The 19,939-nt window shown below is 44.0% G+C and overlaps 1 protein-coding gene and 1 pseudogene across 2 annotated transcripts in view; one reads left to right on the plus strand and one right to left on the minus strand.

Annotated features, from left to right (window-relative positions):
- The window catches only part of LOC119273309, a 28,924-nt pseudogene extending 18,766 nt beyond the window's left edge, over window positions 1-10,158 (plus strand).
- A 5,746-nt stretch (window positions 10,159-15,904) lies between these two features.
- Window positions 15,905-19,939, minus strand: part of LOC119273689 (wall-associated receptor kinase 3-like) — a 6,670-nt gene continuing 2,635 nt past the window's right edge. Inside the window, exons 2-4 of one of the 2 annotated variants that reach the window (XM_037554773.1) lie at window positions 17,794-18,552; window positions 17,681-17,704; window positions 15,905-17,264 (exon numbers count right to left, since the gene is read on the minus strand). In XM_037554773.1, coding sequence (XP_037410670.1) covers window positions 16,090-17,264; window positions 17,681-17,704; window positions 17,794-18,552 — 1,958 coding nt within the window. In that variant the 3' untranslated portion in view covers window positions 15,905-16,089. Of the gene's footprint in view, window positions 17,265-17,680; window positions 17,705-17,793; window positions 18,649-19,939 lie in introns of both variants that reach the window. The other variant, XM_037554774.1, reaches the window with a different exon arrangement.

A 19,939-nucleotide genomic window follows, 5' to 3' on the forward strand; every position in this document is an offset into this window, starting at 1 on the left:
CGGTAGGACATCATCATAATGTGCACAATGTGATCAAGGAGTTGATCACGGGATGATGTGTTACGAAACGAGTAAAGAGACTATCCGGTAACGAGATTGAACAAGGTATTGGGATACCGACGATCGAATCTCGGGCAAGTATCGTACCGCTAGACAAAGGGAATTGTATACGGGATTGATTAAGTCCTTGACATCGTGGTTCATCCGATGAGATCATCGTGGAACACGTGGGAGCCAACATGGGTATCCAGATCCCGCCGTTGGTTATTGACCGGAGAGTCATCTCGGTCATGTCTGCATGTCTCCCGAACCCGTAGGGTCTACACACTTAAGGTTCGGTGACGCTAGGGTTATAGAGATATTAGTATGCGGTAACCCGAAAGTTGTTCGGGGTCCCGAATGAGATCCCGGACGTCACGAGGAGTTCCGGAATGGTCCGGAGGTAAAGAATTATATATAGGAAGTGCTATTTCGGCTATCGGGACAAGTTTCGGGGTCACCGGTATTGTACCGGGACCACCGAAAGGGTCCCGGGGGTCCACCGGGTGGGGCCACCTGCCCCGGGGGGCCACATGGGATGTAGGGGGTGCGCCTTGGCCTGTATGGGCCAAGGGCACCAGCCCCAAGAGGCCCATGCGCCAAGAGATAAGGGAAAGGAAGAGTCCTAAAGGGGGAAGGCACCTCCGAGGTGCCTTGGGGAGGATGGACTCCTCCCTGGCCGCACCCTTCCTTGGAGGAAGGGCCAAGGCTGCCCCCCCCCTCTCCCTTGGCCCTATATATAGTGGGGGAAGGGAGGGCAGCAACACCTAAGCCCTGGCGCCTCCCTCTCCCTCCCATGACACATCACTCTCCTCCCGCAGCGCTTGGCGAAGCCCTGTTGGAATCCCGCTACTTCCACCACCACGCCGTCGTGCTGCTGGATCTCCATCAACCTCTCCTTCCCCCTTGCTGGATCAAGAAGGAGGAGACGTCGCTGCTCCGTACGTGTGTTGAACGCGGAGGTGCCGTCCGTTCGGTGCTAGGATCATCGGTGATTGGATCATGACGAGTACGACTCCATCAACCCCGTTCTCTTGAACGCTTCCGCGCGCGATCTACAAGGGTATGTAGATCCACTCCTCCCTCGTTGCTAGATGACTCCATAGATAGATCTTGGTGACACGTAGGAAAATTTTGAATTTATGCTACGTTCCCCAACACATTCCTCATGGCAAAGTTCTGGTCTGTGATTATGTTCTTTGGTGCAACCCCACCCATCGCATGCAAGAATGTGTTAAACTGTCACACAAAGTTGTCAGTCAGTTCGTTTCGAACGAAACCACAATCGAATTGGATTGATTTCCCGTGGTTGTTAATGCCAATGAAGGGGGCACATGGCATCTTGTACATATTAGTCATGTACGTTGTGTCGAAAGACACAATGTCGTTGTATTTTCCGTATGCCCTACGTGATGCACCATCTATCCAGAACACGTTTTCCACCCTATCTTCATCATCAAGTTTCATTCTCCAATAGAAATCTGGATCCTTTGCCCTGAGCTCCTCAAAGTATGCAATTGTGCTCCCCACGTCTGCATTACGGTACTCCTTGCGAAACTTGGCTCGCTGATTCGCCATGTCCTGTGTTGTTTATGGTACATTCTCGGCATCACCATAGAACCATGAAATTAGTTGCATTTGCCTTGTGGTTTCTATGTTGCATTCATGTAGAATCCGTAAGAAATTTTGCTCGTCTTTGGGAATGTTCCTATGTGAGGCTAGAAATTTTGTCAGAGATGGCTTTCTTATCAGTGGATGGTTGTGGTTATCATCAAAGCGTTCGACTCTCCACCACACATCCTTGTGCGTAAGGTAAAGGTGGGCTGGACACTCAGACCTCTTAACCTTACGCCTTTTTCTCTTCTTCATGATGCCTTCTGGGTTCAGTACATCCTGCACCTCCTCCTTCTTCCTCTTTGGCTTGCCGCCTTTCCCACACACCAGGAGTGCTCTGCTCTCATTGTGTTGTCCTTCACTGTTCTTGTGTAAGCTATCCTTGTCCCAAATCCATTTCTGAGTGCATATTGCTTGTAGTGAGCAACAGCCTCCTCAAAACTTTCAAACTTCATTGTTGTACCAGGAGCCTTAGGTGTGGAGTATGCCTCAGCGTTAACCCCTCCTTGATCAGCGTTGAGCGCTCCTGTTTCTGGACTTGCTGGCTCGCTCACCGACACATCATAGAACCTTTCTTCTCCCCCAACACTAGAACTTGCTTCCTTGTTTGGCTCATGGATCCTCTGGTTAGATGTAGGTGGAGCACCTGCATGTTTTTCACATGAAATGTTTTGTCATAACATGATTTATCATTGTTTGGTGGTAACTTGCATTGAACAAGTGTGGTAACTTGTAGTATGCTGTGATGATAATATTATGCTTCCAACATAAACATATAGTGTGACACTTTTGTAAGTGAGTTGCCACTTACCTGAACCAAAGCCAGTTGTACGCGCATCATCATCATGTTGTTTCTCCTGTCCAGCACTATCTGTGGCATTTGTGTTATATCCATGGTTTTCTGACATGTTATTGAAGCACCTGCTTACACATGTTAATAGCATATGTGAGACAACTGAAAATAACACTACTGTTTACATACATCAATCACATTTTTGCACATTGTGCATGCTATCTTTTTTTACTTTTTTTGTGATTCTTTTTTGAGTTGACATGGATATTATCATTTTTTATGCAGGTAACAATTTGTTACTCATTTGGGACTCTACTCTACTCGGCACACCATTCCCTGCTTCAAAAATCAGTTCAATTTTTTTCTTGATGGTAACTTTTTGCATAGATGCACCATGATGGCATGGTAACAGATGACAATACTGATGATAACTTTTCTATGAAAAAATGTGGTAGCTTTCTCTACAATAATTATAGCCTAATTGTAACAAGAGTGGATTCTGTTATGGTGTTGTGACTTCCTTTTTTACATACAGCAAGAATTTTTTGTTGCCTAATTTCACTGTTTTTGTGCAACAAGTTCAAAAGGAGTTGTCTTTTTTCAAGAAAAAATCTTTTGCATATGCCTTGATAACTCATGTATTCTACCATGATAGCTTATATGCACATAGTACAATAAATTAGAAAAAAATGGCACTTTTTTCTTCCTTTTTTCATGAGGCTATTTTGGGTTGAACTGAAATGGAATTGAGATACAGTAGGGAGTGCTTAGAATGTACCTGATCCGCCTGGATTCTTGCTGGATTCTAGACGCCTGGTAGCTTCTGGTGTCCCTGGTGGTAGATCAAGCCGAGATCGGGTGGTAACTTGAGACCCCCAAGCATTCCTGCATGATTTTGCGATGGTTTTGCTGGATTCTGGACGCCTAGTGAGTTCTTGCATCCCCGGTGGTAGATCAAGTCGAGATCCGGTGGTAACTTCAGTTTCCTCAAGTGTATTGCATGTTTTGTGAAGCAATTGCTGGGTGAAATCGGAGGAGGGGGAGGGGGTGGGTAGGGGACTGATATGAATGGTTGAGTTCGTCGCCAGGGAGAGAGGAATAGGGAAGAGGAGGGTCGATGGAGAGTGTTTGTTGCGTTTTCTTGCTATGGAGGTAAGAAAGTTGGGCTCACGTGATGTTTGTGGGCCAGGGTCAAGTCATGGGCCAGGTTCACGTGAGGGGCGCTGAGATGGGCCTCGCGATTGCCTCCGCTCGACGGCTCGGCCTCGCGCGCTACGCGCACTCGGCCTCGTGAAGGTGGGATCGTTCGGACCTTTTCTATAGGTATGAACGTTTGGTATATATCACAGTCATATACTATTTATATCGAAAAGACTACCCGGGTACACTGATGATTGGAAGGAGTTAGATCGTATAATTAGATTACAGCCCTAATGTTGATCTACATAATTAGAGGAATTTACACTCTATTATGGCGCGTTGCTCACAAGTGCGTGCTCCGGGGATATAACGGGTAGAATCCATTAATAGACAAATATGATCGTGGTTGGTAATTTGATCCGGACTCTATCCCGGAAACTAGTGGAAAAACTAGGAATCTTATATCTGTATAAGATGTGGACTCTTTGGAAATACAGTATAAGAAGGTCCCTATCCCCTAGCCTCAGATATGCGAATTGTGAGCGACACCACGGATAAGCGCAGAGGAATAGGGGGTAGACCATAAACCCTAAATTTCTAACATAGGCATCCGAGCCGGTCAACGACGTACTCATCAGACTCGATTCGATCCGTACTCAACTCCGCTGCGTACTCTACGGATTTCCAAACCAAGGTCAGCTTGGGTATCAATCTGTTCTATTCTTCGTAAAGATGCCTTACTATAGATCGTGCAATCGAGCGCCGCCGCACGCTCGGTCTTCTCTGCGCGGAATCCGCTATTAGCCACCGCCGCAAGTCGCCGACTCGATCCGGCCGAGGCCCGATCAGCGGCACCTCTGCGAGTAGCTGGCAGTCTGCGCTGGTGCCGGTCGTCGTCGTCGTCCGCCTCATCACCAGACCAGCGTTGCCAAGTCGCCGCTCGGTTCCGCATCCTGTCGCTGTGCCGAAACTCTCTCACGCGGATCCTTGTTGGATCCCCTGTTGCCGCATAATCTCGTGTTGGGCACTTGGGCTGATTCATGTACGCTAGACGTGATCAAGGGCAGTCCAAGCCGCAGGCACGGGCATCAAGGAATCTATGTAGGAAAGTGGTAGTCCAAACCAAGCACTCCATCTGATCAATGAAATCCAGAGTTGCACCAAGGCCTCAATTCTTGCACGGGAGACAAGCTATACTAGTTGTTCCTGTTCTATTCATGTACGTGGATTGAGGAAGGCGAATGTTTTCTGCATGTTCAAGACCTTGTGCAAACAACGGTCAGCCTGCCGGAAGGACTACACGCACCAGGCGACGCACATGATTTCAAAATCACATATACTAGCTACTTTTATTCATTTTATTTGATTGTTCGATTAGTTTTTTTTTCTCTGGTCTGTTGCATGTAACTCGTAACGAGGAGATGAAATTTACTCCTGGGAAAAATACTAGTCCTTATGGATAATAATAATCCGGAGTACCCTGGATCATGCATGACTGGATGGAATGGCAATTACTCCGGTGAAAAGATAGCATGGAAATCTTGCATATCTAGGAATGATCTTATTTTTTGCTCTTGTTACGGAGGAAGAAAACGATCATTCGAAGAAACGGAAATTTGCTTTTTTTCAACGATATGTCCATTGACAATGTTTACACTTTATATGTTATAATATCTTTCACTATTTTTTCAAATAGTTGGAACACAGTAGCAACTTTATTTGTATCATAAACAATTCCCAAGGAAGGTAGATGATGTCTATTTCGGCACTAATGCTATTTTTGAAATACTTGGAATTGGAAATTATGCCCTCAAACTCTGTTGTGGAGGAAAATTATTGTTGATGGACACACTATTATACTAACCTTGCATGAGATGGAAGTTAAAGAGATGTATATTATGAGCATCACTTATTGGTGGAGGAAGATGGAACCACTCCATAGAAAAAGATTTTTTTGCTCACTTAACGCTGGAATGCGATAGCAATTTTGTTGGCATGCTAACAATTCCAAAGGAAATATATATGTTTGTGTGCTTAGTCATTGCTGCTAAATCTTATAGACTTTGGAATTCGAAACCATGTCATTAAACTCCCTTGTGGAGGAACACCAATACTATTATAGGACACTTGTTCAACTTCAGTGAGAAGGTATTTGATTTATTGATCTACCTTGGAATCTATTGACCATGTCATACTGTTTGGAAAAGGAAGAGTGGAAAATATTGCTCAATGGTGAAATTAATGCATTACGGTTTTTCACACAATGGTCTATCTTTCTTGATGTCCATTGGAAGTTGGCAAACAAAATTGTTTATATTTGGCAAAGATAACTCCATATGGAGGAATACCGACAATGGGAACACATGCTTGGAATCATATTATCTACATCATCAATGACTTGGTCACATATCTTGGAACTAAATGAATTGGCTTATTGATTCTGGAATTCTAGACTTTAGTGGGAGGACTATGGTATCTTGTGAAGCATATATGACGGTATTTTCGGTTTATATACACCTTTTCTGAAGGTGGGAAAAGAAAAAGCTTCACATCATTATTTACTTTGGTAACCTTATGGTAACTTTCTTTGCACTCCCGCTAGAGGTCAGGTTATTTATTTTTATCTCATCATTGATTATTGCACTTGATATGGTTATGTTTATACTATTTCAAAATACAAGTCGAAATGTTTTACTGTGCTTGATACATGTTATACTGAAGTGCAAAATCAGTTGATTAAATAATATCATAGTTGTAACAACTGATTGGTGGGGGAATTACACTTCAGGATTATATCATTTGTATGTAAAGAGCATGTAACTATTCACCATTGTAATATACCGTACACTTCACAAATGAATGGAGGAATTGACTGTCTTGTATACTCCCTTGTTTCTTTGGAAATAATCATTGTATACTATCATTTATTGATATCATTCTCCATCTAGTATAGTCACTTGACTGGAAGGAAATCTTCTATTTTGACATGAAATTCTTAGTTATTACAAAGCACACACCTGGAAATTTTTATGGTTATTCTAGTGGATCAAAGGATGTTCCCTTAGTTATCTGGAAAAAGAATACGGGTGGAAAATAGGAACACAATCATTTTTATGATCTTGGTGGAACTATTGACAGTCATACTAGAATATAATATTGATCCCATGGAAATTCCCAACATGACATGCTTAGGATAAGTGGGAGGAATAAGCTTGGAATATCATGTCTGGATAATTGTTATGTGTTGTTGGAGGATGTCACTCTAAATTTTAGAGGAATCACTACATTCTCTTAAAGTTTTTTTAATCAATATCAACTATGGGTGGAAGAATTGCGGGAAGGAATAAACTCCAATGAGGAAGAGCATAGTTTGGGAACTTAATAGCATACCAAATAACCGCAAGCCTATTGTCTGGAAGTGATATTTTTTTTGTAAGGATATTTGGCTCACTGGAATATTATAATACCACTCTTGTTATTCAATTATTCACACAGAGGGAAATATACTTTGTGGAAACTCTCTTACCTAGAATTTTGGCAAAGAGGAACTAAAGACAGGTTTGCTAATTGAGTATATTAATGTATGGTCTTATAACAAGCTTCACACCAATGGAATAGCATATCATATAGTTTTCTAAATGAAGTAAGGCGATCATCTACAAATATAAGTGTAAAGTATTTTACATTATTATTGTATATGTTAACATTGTTTTGTTGTTTGCAATGATAAAGTCACATTGATGGAAGTGAAAGCTTGGTCATCTTTTAAACTTTCGTATGGAAGGAACATTTGAAGCATACTATGTGGTGGAAAATACTCGATGCGGAATTTCACTTGAGGAAACAAAATACTCAAGGTCCCTATAAAGGTGGAATTACACTCGAGGAAATAATACTCGAGGCGCCAATGATAGTTATGCTGGAATAATTAAGCGGAAACTAAAGGTCTCTGGGGATCTTAAGTATCACAACAAGGAAACATACTCAAGGAAGGTACCACTATATATTTCTTTGGTTTTTCAATGTAGTTTTAATCTGGTTGCTGGCCGCTTCATTAAGCCTATTAGTCCTGAGGTATTTGGTAAGTATTTTAAGGCTACGGGTTTACGAATATTTGAACGATCGTTTTGGACAAGTGGGAGATGTTGGAATTATGTGTCATGCAACTATATTCAAATTTCTTGGAATTGTTAATATTCGGAATACCTCATTATGAAATTGTACATGTATTTATACATGGAATTGATTTACATGTCTAGTATGGAATTGTTACTTGCTAGAATGTACTTAAGTAATATATGCTTACGGAAGCTGGTCGATTATCAGTGGAATATAATATTCTATTTATATTGGAAAGACTAACTGGGTACACTGATGATTTGAAGGAGCTAGATCGTATAATTAGATTACAGCCCAAATGTTGATCTACATAATTAGAGGAATTTACACTCTATTATGGCGCGTTGCTCACAAGTGCGTGCTCCGGGGATATAACGGGTAAAATCCATTAACAGACAAATATGATCATGGTTGGTAATTTGATCTGAACTCTATCCGGAAACTAGTGGAAAAACTAGGAATCTCATATCTGTATAAGATGTGGACTCTTTGGAAAGACAGTATAAGAAGGTCCCTACCCCCTAGCCTCAGATATGCGAATTGTGAGCGGCACCATGGATAAGCGCAGAGGAATAAGAGGTAGACCACAAACCCTAAATTTCTAGCAGCAGCTCGGCACCGTGCAGGTGGTGGTGCTGTCGTCAGCTGAGGCGGCGCGCGAGGTGATGAAGACGCACGACAAGGACTGCTGCACCCAGCCCATGTCCCCCCGGATGAAGCGGATGTCCTATGGCCTCAAGAACGTCGGGTTCGCGCCATACGGGGCCTACTGGCACGCCATGCGCAAGTTCTTCGTGGTCGAGCTCTTCGGCGTGCGCCATGTCGAGGCAGCATGGCATGCACGCCAGCATCAGGTACGGACAAGCATGCAGCATGTGTAGAATTAATGCATACACCGTCCCATTGCAAGGCATTATGTGTAGAATTATCTCCACTCCAATGTATTCTCCTGCAAAAAATATCGCAGTTAATGTGTTCTCCTGTATTTGCATTGTGTATTTCTAAGCACAAAGAAACATGACACGCAACCATAAAATAAAACACTATAATGTGCTCCAAAACACGGTAAGAACCAACAAAACTGGTTTGAAAACACACAGAAGCAAAACAAACTGTTTTGGTGCGTAGAAGAACAAGGTACAACTTGCATAGAAGAAGAAGGCCCACACACAGAAAATAAGAGATGGCATATGCTATTTACATATTTCAGTGGATTAATGTGGCACACGTCCTCATAAAATAAGAGATGGTGGATACAAATTGTGCATAGTATAAAACCTCATGGACTGTATTGGACCCATGTTCGATTAGGTGGAGAAACTGATGAGCACCTTGAGTGGCTTGGCCAGTAAGCCGGTAGCGCTCAAGGAGCACATCTTAAGCCTGGCCGATGGCATCATTGGCATGCTTGGATTTGGCGACATGTACAACAGCGACAAGTTCCCACACCACAAGAACTTGGAGCACGTGCTTGAGGAGGCCATACACGTGCAGGCCAGCTTTTCCGCCGAGGACTATTTCCCCAACATCGTTGGCCGCCTAGTCGACCAAATCACCGGCCTCGCCTCTCGTCGTGAGCGGATCTTCAAGCAGCTTGATACATTCTTCGAGGTCATCATTGAGCAGCATCTTGACCCTCAGCGTGTCAAGCCTCGGAACGGCGACCTCGTTGACCGTCTGATCGATCTATGGAAGTACAACAGTGGCACCCTCAACATCACAACAGACCACGTCAAGGGCAACATATTTGCAAGTCATATTAATTGCCTCTACATCATGTCATGTCTCAATTAAGGAAAAAAAAGAACAACTGACTGACATCACTCACCACCATGCATGCATGCAGGGCACGTTCATTGGTGGCTCAGACACAACCTCAGCGATGATTCTATGGGCGATGGTAGAGCTAACCCGGAATCCCCAACTACTGGAGAGGGTGCAAGACGAGATCAGGGCTGTGGTGGGAGGCAACGAGAGGGTGCGACCAGACGATCTAGCCAAGCTGGTCTGCCTCAAGATGGTGGTGAAGGAGACCCTACGGTTGCACCCACCAGCGACGATGCTACTGCCGAGGGAGGCCATGCGGGATGTCCGAATTGGGGGCTATGACGTGTTGACCAAGACACAGATCTATGTAAACGTGTGGGCTATTGGTAGGGACCCGACAAGCTGGCTAGATGAGCCGGAAGAGTTCAAACCAGAGAGGTTTGAGACCAGCGAGATAGACTTCAAGGGAGGACATTTAGCTAACTCCATTCGTCGCAGGACGGTGGATATGCCCCTCACTGTCTATGAGCACGGCCACCGTGGAGTTCACGCTTGCCAACCTTCTATATAGCTTCGAGCGGGCGCTCCCGGAGGGAGTCGTAGTGAGCATGGAGGAGGAAGGAAAGCTTATCCCCCTCCTAAAGACACCGCTCTTGCTGGTGCCCACCCCATACCGGCACATCTAAGCACATCGAGGCATGGCATGACACACCCTAGAGAGATCCAGTCAAAATTAATTTGCTCCCATGTATGGAGTAAACATGCATGTAATCTTGTCACTATTATCTACTTTGTATGTACTACCAGTCTATTACCTTGAAAGACAATGTATCTAAATAATAAACTTGGCACTTGCATATTGTTGTAAAACGAGATGAATATACAAGAAACATTTTTTTAATTATTAAGCCTCAAGGGCAAGGGCATATAGAGGTACAAACTTGGTGGACAAGTATCCTAGAGGCTAGGAGTGTTATAGGTGTTTATTTCTAGACTTCATAATATCCACTGTTTAAAATTAACACATATTTTGTATTCTAACATTCCCCTTCAATGGCAACACACAGCATTAAGACTGAACATGATTAGAAAATATGAATAAGGTGCCTTTCGTGCAGCTTTTGGCATCATAGACGTGTAAGCCACTATGTGTGTATGCCTCGGCCACCTGTCCATTGCCGGGTCATGAGCTGTCTTGATGACCCCATGTGTGTTCCAAGTTGTAGGAGCATCGTGAATAGTAGTGGCAACGCGGACACTTTTGGCTGGAGTAGAAGCCATCGAAGTTGCTCAAGCAAGGTGATAACCATTGTTGCTGAAGTCATTGTGGTCGAGAGTAAGGATGTGGTAGCCCTGGTTGGTTAAGCCATTGGTGATGACGCCGAGGGAGGGTTAAGCCATTGGTGGGGCTATCCTAGCATTGAGAGAACCATAATCTATTTTAGGCTTGTAGCAAAGATGAACCGAGGGTGAGCGCACTGGTGTGGGTGCTTCTTCCGATTTTCAGCATCAAACGTTATTATCATAGGGGTATGAGTTTATGGACAATATTTTAGTAGTTGTGTGAATGCGTATGCATGCTAAAGAAATGTGTTAGGCGGCATATTTTGTTAGTGTTATCGATGGAGCATTGTTTCAAGAACTATTATTTTGATAGACCTATACAGATTTGGGATCATGGACAGTACTTGACCCCCTTGTGTAGTAGAAACGAAATTTTAGGATGCTACAACGTACCCCCTAAGAGGTAAGAGGAAAATTTGATCTACTCATCGGCTTACCAAGCGTAAATTTGGCTATCTATACATGGTAAGTATAACTGGATAGAATAATAATAATATTTTGACAAGTTTAATGTCAACACCTTTCAAATATATGATGTGTTGTACGTGTATTCTAGCAAAAGAAACATTTTTATATGGAATTTGAAAGCAATTAATAATTAATAAGTAGGATTTGTCAAGTGCCACCAAACCAAATAACTCAATGTATGTCACACTTGTAACGGATGGCTTGTCTCGAGGCTCAAATTTAAATTGTGTAATATGTTCAAATCCAATCTCCTTGACATGATGCGACTCTACCATAGTGAGCTTCTACCAGGAGGATATAATAGTGATACTTGAAGCACAGATTTCCCATCATATCTGGAAATATAGCATTTTGAGCATTTTTCGTCTCTTATACCTTAGCAATGTGCTCTTCATTTAGTGTGGCCTTCGTGTACCTCGTGGAAAGAGAGGAGGACGATAAGTTCATGAGTTATTATATCTTCTTCACCAGAAGCTTACATGGTTTGCATACATGGTAACAACTACGAGTTATTCAACTATGTTGTATATGGTGCCGGCCCCATGTCTACTAGAGGCCATTTGGATTTTCCCCGTCGTAGCTTTACAATCCATTTTTTAGTTACTAGTAGATCAGTTGTTGCACCCATTGCGCACATGCCAAATGCAATCGAGAAGTTAGATAAACTATATGAAAAAATATGAATTGTTCGTAAAGTATTATCTTAATTTATGACATGACAACCTACAATATGAACTTATAATGTCAACTGCCATGGCAATATATATGATACATTTGCTCTTAAAATCACTTGTGTTTGAGGTGTTCGAAACCATTTTTTGAAGGTGCTCAAACAACCCATGAAAGCGTCACTGAATATTCCTAAGAGTGCTCAGAGTAGTTTTGAAAGTTGTCATCGCTAATTTTGAGAGTGACTGATCTACTATCAATAATAGTTTTGAATAATTGTGAAAGCACTCGGATTATTTCCACAAGCAATGATAAATTATGTAGGCTCAACCTTTCACATATGTTTTACGTAAACCACACATATTTTTTACATAAACATCACACATTCCCCCTGACTATATACACGAGCCAATATAAATAGGAACCGTGTGGTTCTCTGCAGTTGGAAAATACTATACGAACAACATGTTGACCTAATTTAAATATTGGATGAATATAACTCTTAAAACTAAACCGACATTCCAATTCAGCATAGACATCTAAGAAGAAGCAACCTACCACCTGTAGTTTCCTTTCCGGCATTTGTAACCGCCTGATGATCCCTCGTCTGCCTTGTTTCGGGGTAGGAGCCTTTCCCTCAAGGATGGTAGGATAAATACTCCGTAGTTTAGTCCTGGATGGTGATGCAATCCATCCTTTATGGTTAAAATCGCCGGATAAATCTCATAGCTCACGAAGGCATCCTTCCCTACATAGGTTAGGTGTAATGGAGTAGTAAACAACTTCCACTGCTAGTAGTCGTGGTATGGTTTCAGGAATGTCATTTTCAAGTCCTTCTACGAGAGGTCTATGATGGCCACTGTGAGGTCCCCTCACCGCCACCATTGATCTGAAACTATGGATATCGATGTGGTACTCATCTGGAATGATGATACTCCTAGAAAAGAGCTTTCTTCCCTCTCTAATGTCCACACTATCGAAAGTTATCTCCCAGCGTTTTAGAAATCGTCAAGTGCTTGACACCACTTCTTTGCCCTACAGAAGTGGTAGAGGAGGACGTGCGCATATCGATAGTTGCAGGACTACGACCCCTTGTGGCTGAAAAGGCACGCGAAAATGCAGGCACCGATGCGGTCGGTAGAGGCGATCCTCCGTGACAGTAGGTAACGTAGTCATCACACACCATTTCTCTTTGGTGTGTGCGATTGGAAAGCAGCGACTTGGAGCCTGGGCTCATCTACACCTGCCCATGAACAGTAAATTTGAAACAGTTCAAAAAGAAATATGTCATTTTTAGGCATCCAACATACTCATGTGTGCTTGATGCATGCAAATTTTCATGGTTAAATGACATCCGAGGAACTCATGAAAAAAAGGTTGACTATCAAATAAACTTTGAAAAACAGCATTGTGTAAACCAGGTTTTTCTTCACAAGCTCCTCAGATGTCTTCTAACCTCAAAATTTAGTATGCTCCTAACACACTTGAGCATCTTGGATGCATAAAGATTTCTCTTTTTTCAAGTTTTTTTACTATTATTATGGCATTTACTGTTCACTAAAAGTAGATGAGGTTGGGCTCATCCCTGGATTACCAGTGCGAGTGATTGGGGCTATAGTACGTATATGTCTAGTCCCTGTTAGCGGAGTATGTGGTCGTATGGTACGTCGTCATTTGGTTTGGTTTCGTATGTTTGTTGGTTTTCACATTAATTGTAAAGAGTATCCTTCTTGGATGGGAGGATCACGTTAATTAATTATAGAGAAATTTTTTTGGACCGGTGGATAACGTTAATTCTGAAGAGTATCATTATTTAGACCGGAGAATCACGTTACTTGTATCATTCTTTTGATAAGAGGATCAGATTAATTAGGGAAATTATCATCGAGCGTTGGACGGGACAATCACTAAAATACGTATGTTCCTATTGCAACGCACATGTAATTAGCTAGTTTGAGCTAAAGGTCCAAATTCGCAGACCAGTGGTCATATTCTATGAGCATCCAGTGCACTAAGACATTGAGCTATTTTGTTCCCATCAAGAATGTCTTGGCAAGGACAAATCATGATGTTCACGTTGTGGATGCTGCACTGCAACACGGTGTACAAAGACTCATCGTGCCAGTCAAGGAACGGCCCACAGAACAATGATTCAAGCTGACACGGGAATGCACTTTCGGTGACGAGCACGTCGACCAAGGCCTGGCGCGAGGACTTCGTACCGAAGGTGTTTGTATGGTGGATGCTCCTTGTCTAACGCGACAGATGGAGCAGCAGACAGCATGAATTAATCGAGGCGGTACGAATTTGCAGGCAGGATTCCACAACTCCACAGCGTTGTACGAATTTGTAGTTTTTTCCCACACAGAAAAGTAAGGTGTTGCTGATTGATACGTACAACTTTTTATTGTAGAAGTGAAGATTACGAGTCCAGCTCATTAAAGTGATGCGGATCACGAGTGTTTGAGCAGATAATTTATTTACTGTCAGATCCGGTGATTCGGCGGCGCGGTGCGGCGGGATCCTGGCGGCTGATGTGGCGGCGGCGATAGCGGCAGCGCAGCCTCCCGCGGCGGAGGCGCCCCTGTGGCAGTGGCTAGATGGGCATAGGCGGGTCGACGGATCTGGTGCGCGGCGGCAGGCTGGCGCGGTGGGCCTGACGTAACCGGCTGCTCTGGCACCGTGGTGGTGCCGTGGCCGGTCAGGCGGCGGTGGCTGGGTCCTTTTGATCTGGTCCCCGGCATAGAAGGTGGCGATCCGTGCACAAAAAGCTGGATGGAGTACTTCGAACAGATCTGGGTAAAAACCTGCTCTTGGATAGATGCCAAGACCGGCGATGGCGGCGTTCTTCGGTGTCGTTCCCTTCTTAGAGGCATCGCTGTGGAGAAGTTCTAGGCCAACATCTGCTACCTCCGGGGGAAACCCTAGATCAGTAGATCGGAAGACGGCGGCGCTCTTGTGTCGTTTCCCCCTGGGGGCGTCGTTCTTGGAGGTGTGCACGGGCTCGAGGGACGAGTGGACCGCAACTTTGGTGGAGCGGTGCTTCATCCTACACATTGATGGTGACGGATCTCGACGGCGTGGCGCGGTGCAGATTCGGCGTCCGATGTGCGTGGATGGACTCGCGCAGGAGGACGACGTTGTTTGGCGTCGTGGTGGCGTCGATGGTAGAGAGGTCTGACATGGTCGATGCGTCAGTTTCTGCTCTGAAGATGGACCGATGGAACATGGTGGTGTCGAGCCTTGCAGGGTGCGGATGTGGTGCCCGCTGTGAGTGCGTCGGACCGGTGTGTGACCCAGTCCCGGTATGTGGCTAGGCTGGGGCATCCGGTGTTAGATGTTACGCTTTGGTGCGATGTCTGTTTGGTATTAGGCTCGGACATTCGGCACCCCTTCATCAAAGGGATAAGTGTAGCAACAGGTGTTGCCTGGATGGTGGTTTCAGGCGTCTGATGTATTACTTTGTAAGGTCTTTGTGAATAATTGATAAAATGGCATCCTAGAACAGCATCTATGAGATCAGCTATCCTTGTGGCGTGCGGACAATTTCAACTGAAAACATATCAAACCCTTATGTTTGACAACCAATTTGGTTGCTTAAGGTCAGCATTTTCTCTGCTAACCATCTAAGCAGAGAGGGTTATGATACTGTTAATTACTGTAATGTTTTTCTATTGACTCATCATGAGAGCCGAATGTGCAAATCTATAAGAGCTTTGTAGCGGTTGGAGTTGATCCATCTGTAATGGGTGTTGGTCCTGCTGCTGCAGTCTATAACATTTTGGAGTCTGAAGGAACACACACACTTGCATAGACAAATTTGTGGTGTTTGATTCTCCTGACCTTTTAGATAACTCCAGGTTAGCGTAGGTCAAGGGAAAACACAAATAAAGAAGAATCTATCGGAACACAGCGACCTCCTTACATTCTTTCCTTTAGCTAAGCACACGATTACAACAAGTTTATAACATTACACTGAGTGTTAACACTAAGTTTATTTGAAAAAAAAAGGATGAAGAAAAGTAGCTGCCATGGAAGCAAAGAAACCAAATGCAGAAGGGAAATGAATGCAAATGAGAATCTCCAAACTGTGATGTTTAAAACAAATGCACTGATGAGCTCAGGCTTAAGCAGAACTACCGAGGATACCTTGAAGATGAAGCGAACTCCTCTTCCATACTATACTGCCTGGACAATACCTCGCTCCTACCTCCATCTGCAGTCCATGGACAATTTCTTACATTATCCCCCTTATGTCCCCTGGATGCTTGAGTGCCTTCGAGTTTGATCTCCACTTGCTTCATGGACGGACGATCCTCTCCTCTTAATGTTATACACATTACTGCAATTGCTGCCACTTCTTCCATTTCGCTGCCTCCCTCTTCCATAACTTGCGGATCTAGAATTGCTGGCAAATTGCCTTGTGTGAATAAGGTAGAAAAATGTGAAACAAGGCCTTCATCTTCAGAAGAGATGTATGAAAATGGTTTCTTTCTAGTCAACAACTCCAGAAGCAGGACACCGAAGCTGTACACATCACTTTTTTCCGTCAGACGCCCGGTATAGAAATACATGGGGTCCAGATATCCTCTTGTACCTTGCACTCTTGTTGTGATCCCTGATCTATCCACCGGAACATATCTTGAAGCTCCAAAGTCTGCGACTTTTGCTGTTAGAGTATCATCCAAAAGTATGTTAATAGACTTGATATCTCTATGAATGATGGGTACTGAAGCTGTTGAGTGAAGATGAGCTAAAGATCTGGCAGTCTCAGTTGCTATCCGTAGCCTATCATTCCATGACAATGATCTTGGTTCATCAACATGAAGATGATCATAAAGGGTACCATTGGATATAAACTCGTAGACCAATATGGGGACCTCTGTTTCAAGGCAACAACCATAGAATTTTACAACGTTTCTATGGTTGATCTGTGATAGGATAGCAACCTCATTAATGAATTCATCAATCTCCTTTTGAATCGCTGCCTTTGGTTTCTTGATGGCTACAACATGGAGATCGGATAGGATCCCTTTGTAGACTGTACCATGCCCCCCACCACCAAGCTCACGAGCTTTATCAAATTTATTTGTTGCCTTCTCAAGCTCGTCTAAGTTTATAATCATTCTTTCTGCAATATCAGCTCTTTGTGATACCAATTGTTGCAACAATTGTCCTTGATTTTTTTCAAAGAACTTCTGTCTCAACATCTGCGCTTTCCGATGTTTGAATTTCTTATGAATGAAGGATCCAGCAAGAACAAATAGTATGATGCTTGCCCCAACAGCAACTCCTATGCCGAGGTATATACCTACAAAGATGTACACGGTATTATTCATTTCGTCTATCATGAGAGCATACTATTGTACGCTTGCTCTAGATTTACTCAGCAGCAGGAGTAATCAACAAAGTTCACTGAAGTAGGCTTTTGGCTTCATTAGTTCATATTACAAGAAGAAAATTGGTTTCAAATAGTTCAAGGGCATACATAATTTTAAATGTAAGAGTTCAAGTTGGACAAAGAAACATACATCAAGTTCTCTTCTTAATTACGAGTAACAAGCAAGAATTTTTATGTGGAGAAGTAAATTAACTCGATTAGTAAGTAGAATGCCAATACGTATTGCTTGAAACAAATACCAAGTGAAATACAATCCTTGTCTTGATGTGAAATTAAACAGAAGGAGGAGGGTGGAGGGATCCTCATAAAGTTGCAGCGTTGCTCACCTATTGATAAGGGCCTGCGGCCACCTGGAGGCAAAAACTACATATGTTAGAGGGACAAGAAAATTAATAGTGTAAACACATTCTATGTTAGAATAGTAGATAGATATTCTAACCTTTGCATCCATCGGCGAGGTAGGGGTTGCTGCCGGGTTTGTCGTAGCCATCCATGCACTGGCATAAATAGCCTCTGCTCCCTCGTTTGCAATCGCTGTTCTTGCTCTTGCAGAGCTTGCCGGCGACCTCCGATGGACAGCCTGGATGCACCTTCATGTCCGCTGATCGGGGTAAGCCCTCGATGACCTCCCACTGCAGAACTAGGGGAACCTGCACCTTGGGTATTTCGGATTTCTCCTGCCCTGCTATCTCCTTGGACAGCTGTTGCTGATCGAACCACCCCTCCTCTGCGATTAGCACGTATACGGGCTGCGACGTCAACTCCTGGTCATCGTTCTTGTTGAGCTCTTTAAGTTTGAACGATGTGGGAATGTCGTTGGAAGACATGGGGATATTCGCCTGACAGCAGCCCATCCCATTGCAGTATCTTCCTCTACGCCGCAGTGCCGTCTCGACATTGGTGTCACTTACATTGGAGGGGCAGAAGGAGGCACAACCACTGATGAAATCCTCAAGGCCACCGCCAGTCAGCGTTGCCTGAAGGTTGCAGCCCCACAGGATGAACTCATTGCCGGTCGATAGTGAGTAGGGCGTCCCCGAGAAATTGCGCAAAATAAAAGTAGTTGAGTGGCTGGGGTCAATATGCATGATGAAGTAGGAGCTGAGGCGCACCGTGTTGTTCTGGAGGGAGATCTCCGTGACGTGGATGGGGTACTCAAGGAGGACGAGGAGTAGCTTTGCTGGTCGTTGGCTCGTATCACAAGTGAGGTCGAACCCTGGCCAGTAGCAACCGGCAGAGCCAATTCCGAAGGGGTACGGCACGTTTATGTCACCGCAGGATGTGCTGCAGTTACCTATTTGATTGACAAAGTAGCAACGTCATTATCCATTTACTTCAACATAAAATGGGTCTGGGCTGACTCTTCTTCCTCCCCTTCAGATAGCACATGCTGGAAGTTGTAATCAGATATATACGGATTGATTTTTATTTCCTTGCTCATTGTACATGTGGGGAACTGGGGATAGCTTCTGTAGGCACACACAGGAGAATGCCAATCACTTGTTCATGGAGTGCTGTAATTAACATAATCTGGAGGGCTATCCTGAACTAGGCAAACCTTGAAGAGGCTATCCCAATTCCTAATAATAGTTTCAGGTCGTGGAGCCGTGGTGGTTTAACACATGTGAAAGGTTGTAGGGGAAAAGGAAGAAGTCGTTTAATTCGCTTGTAATATTGGCCGTCTGGTCGATATGGAAGGAAAGGAACAAGCCAGTCTTTGAAAACCTTCAGACTTGAATCCAGATGTTTGAGGACAGGATCAAGGAAGAAGCCAAGCGATTTGCCTTTGCGAACAGCGAAAGAAGGAATTTCCCCGTAGACACTGGAAAGTTTCTTCCTCGTTGCTTTCCTACCCTCATGTGTGTTTTCTTCCTAGGTCGTTTGGGTGTATGAGATTTTGCTCCCTGTTTTTGTAGTGCAACTTTTGTACTGGTCGTTTGGACCTCTGGTTTTTTCTCATCCATATATTTACATGCAGTTCTCTAGTATGGTTCGAAAAAAAATGTACATGTCACTCGCGTATATGGCCAGAGTGGTAGATCTCATGTTCTCGTATCAGTGATGCTGTTGCCTGTGGTTTATTTTCTTTCATTTTTGGTACTAGCCAAATGGAGCGTTATTGGAGAACGGGTGAAGTTCATTTCTTATATTTTAATGTCTTTCAACTTAATGATCCTAATTGTACTTAGAGCAGTTCCAAGAGTTCCCCTAAAAAACATCCAGTAAAATTTATGGGAAGTTTTCGGATAGTCATTTTTCTCAGTTCCCGTAAACATCATCCCGTAAAATCCTTATTTTTCTATTATCAGTTTAAAAATTCTAGAAAAAAGCATAGGGCCCGCATATTAGTGACAGAGACGGGGCGACGAGTGACGGCGGCACGTGGCGGCGGTACACGGGAGCGGCGGCAGCGGCAGCAGGTGCCGGCAGAGCGGCGGAGGCGGTGGCCTCGCGTAGTCGTTGACGGCGGCACGTGGTGGCGGTGCATGGGAGCGGCGGCAGCAGCGGTAGGTGTCGGCAGAGCGGCGGAGGCGATGGCCTCGCACAGTCGTCGACGGCAGCGCGTGGTGGCGGTGCACGGGAGC

This window comes from Triticum dicoccoides, chromosome 3A (assembly GCF_002162155.2).
Source record: "Triticum dicoccoides isolate Atlit2015 ecotype Zavitan chromosome 3A, WEW_v2.0, whole genome shotgun sequence".
In the NCBI taxonomy this organism is placed as follows: domain Eukaryota; kingdom Viridiplantae; phylum Streptophyta; class Magnoliopsida; order Poales; family Poaceae; genus Triticum; species Triticum dicoccoides.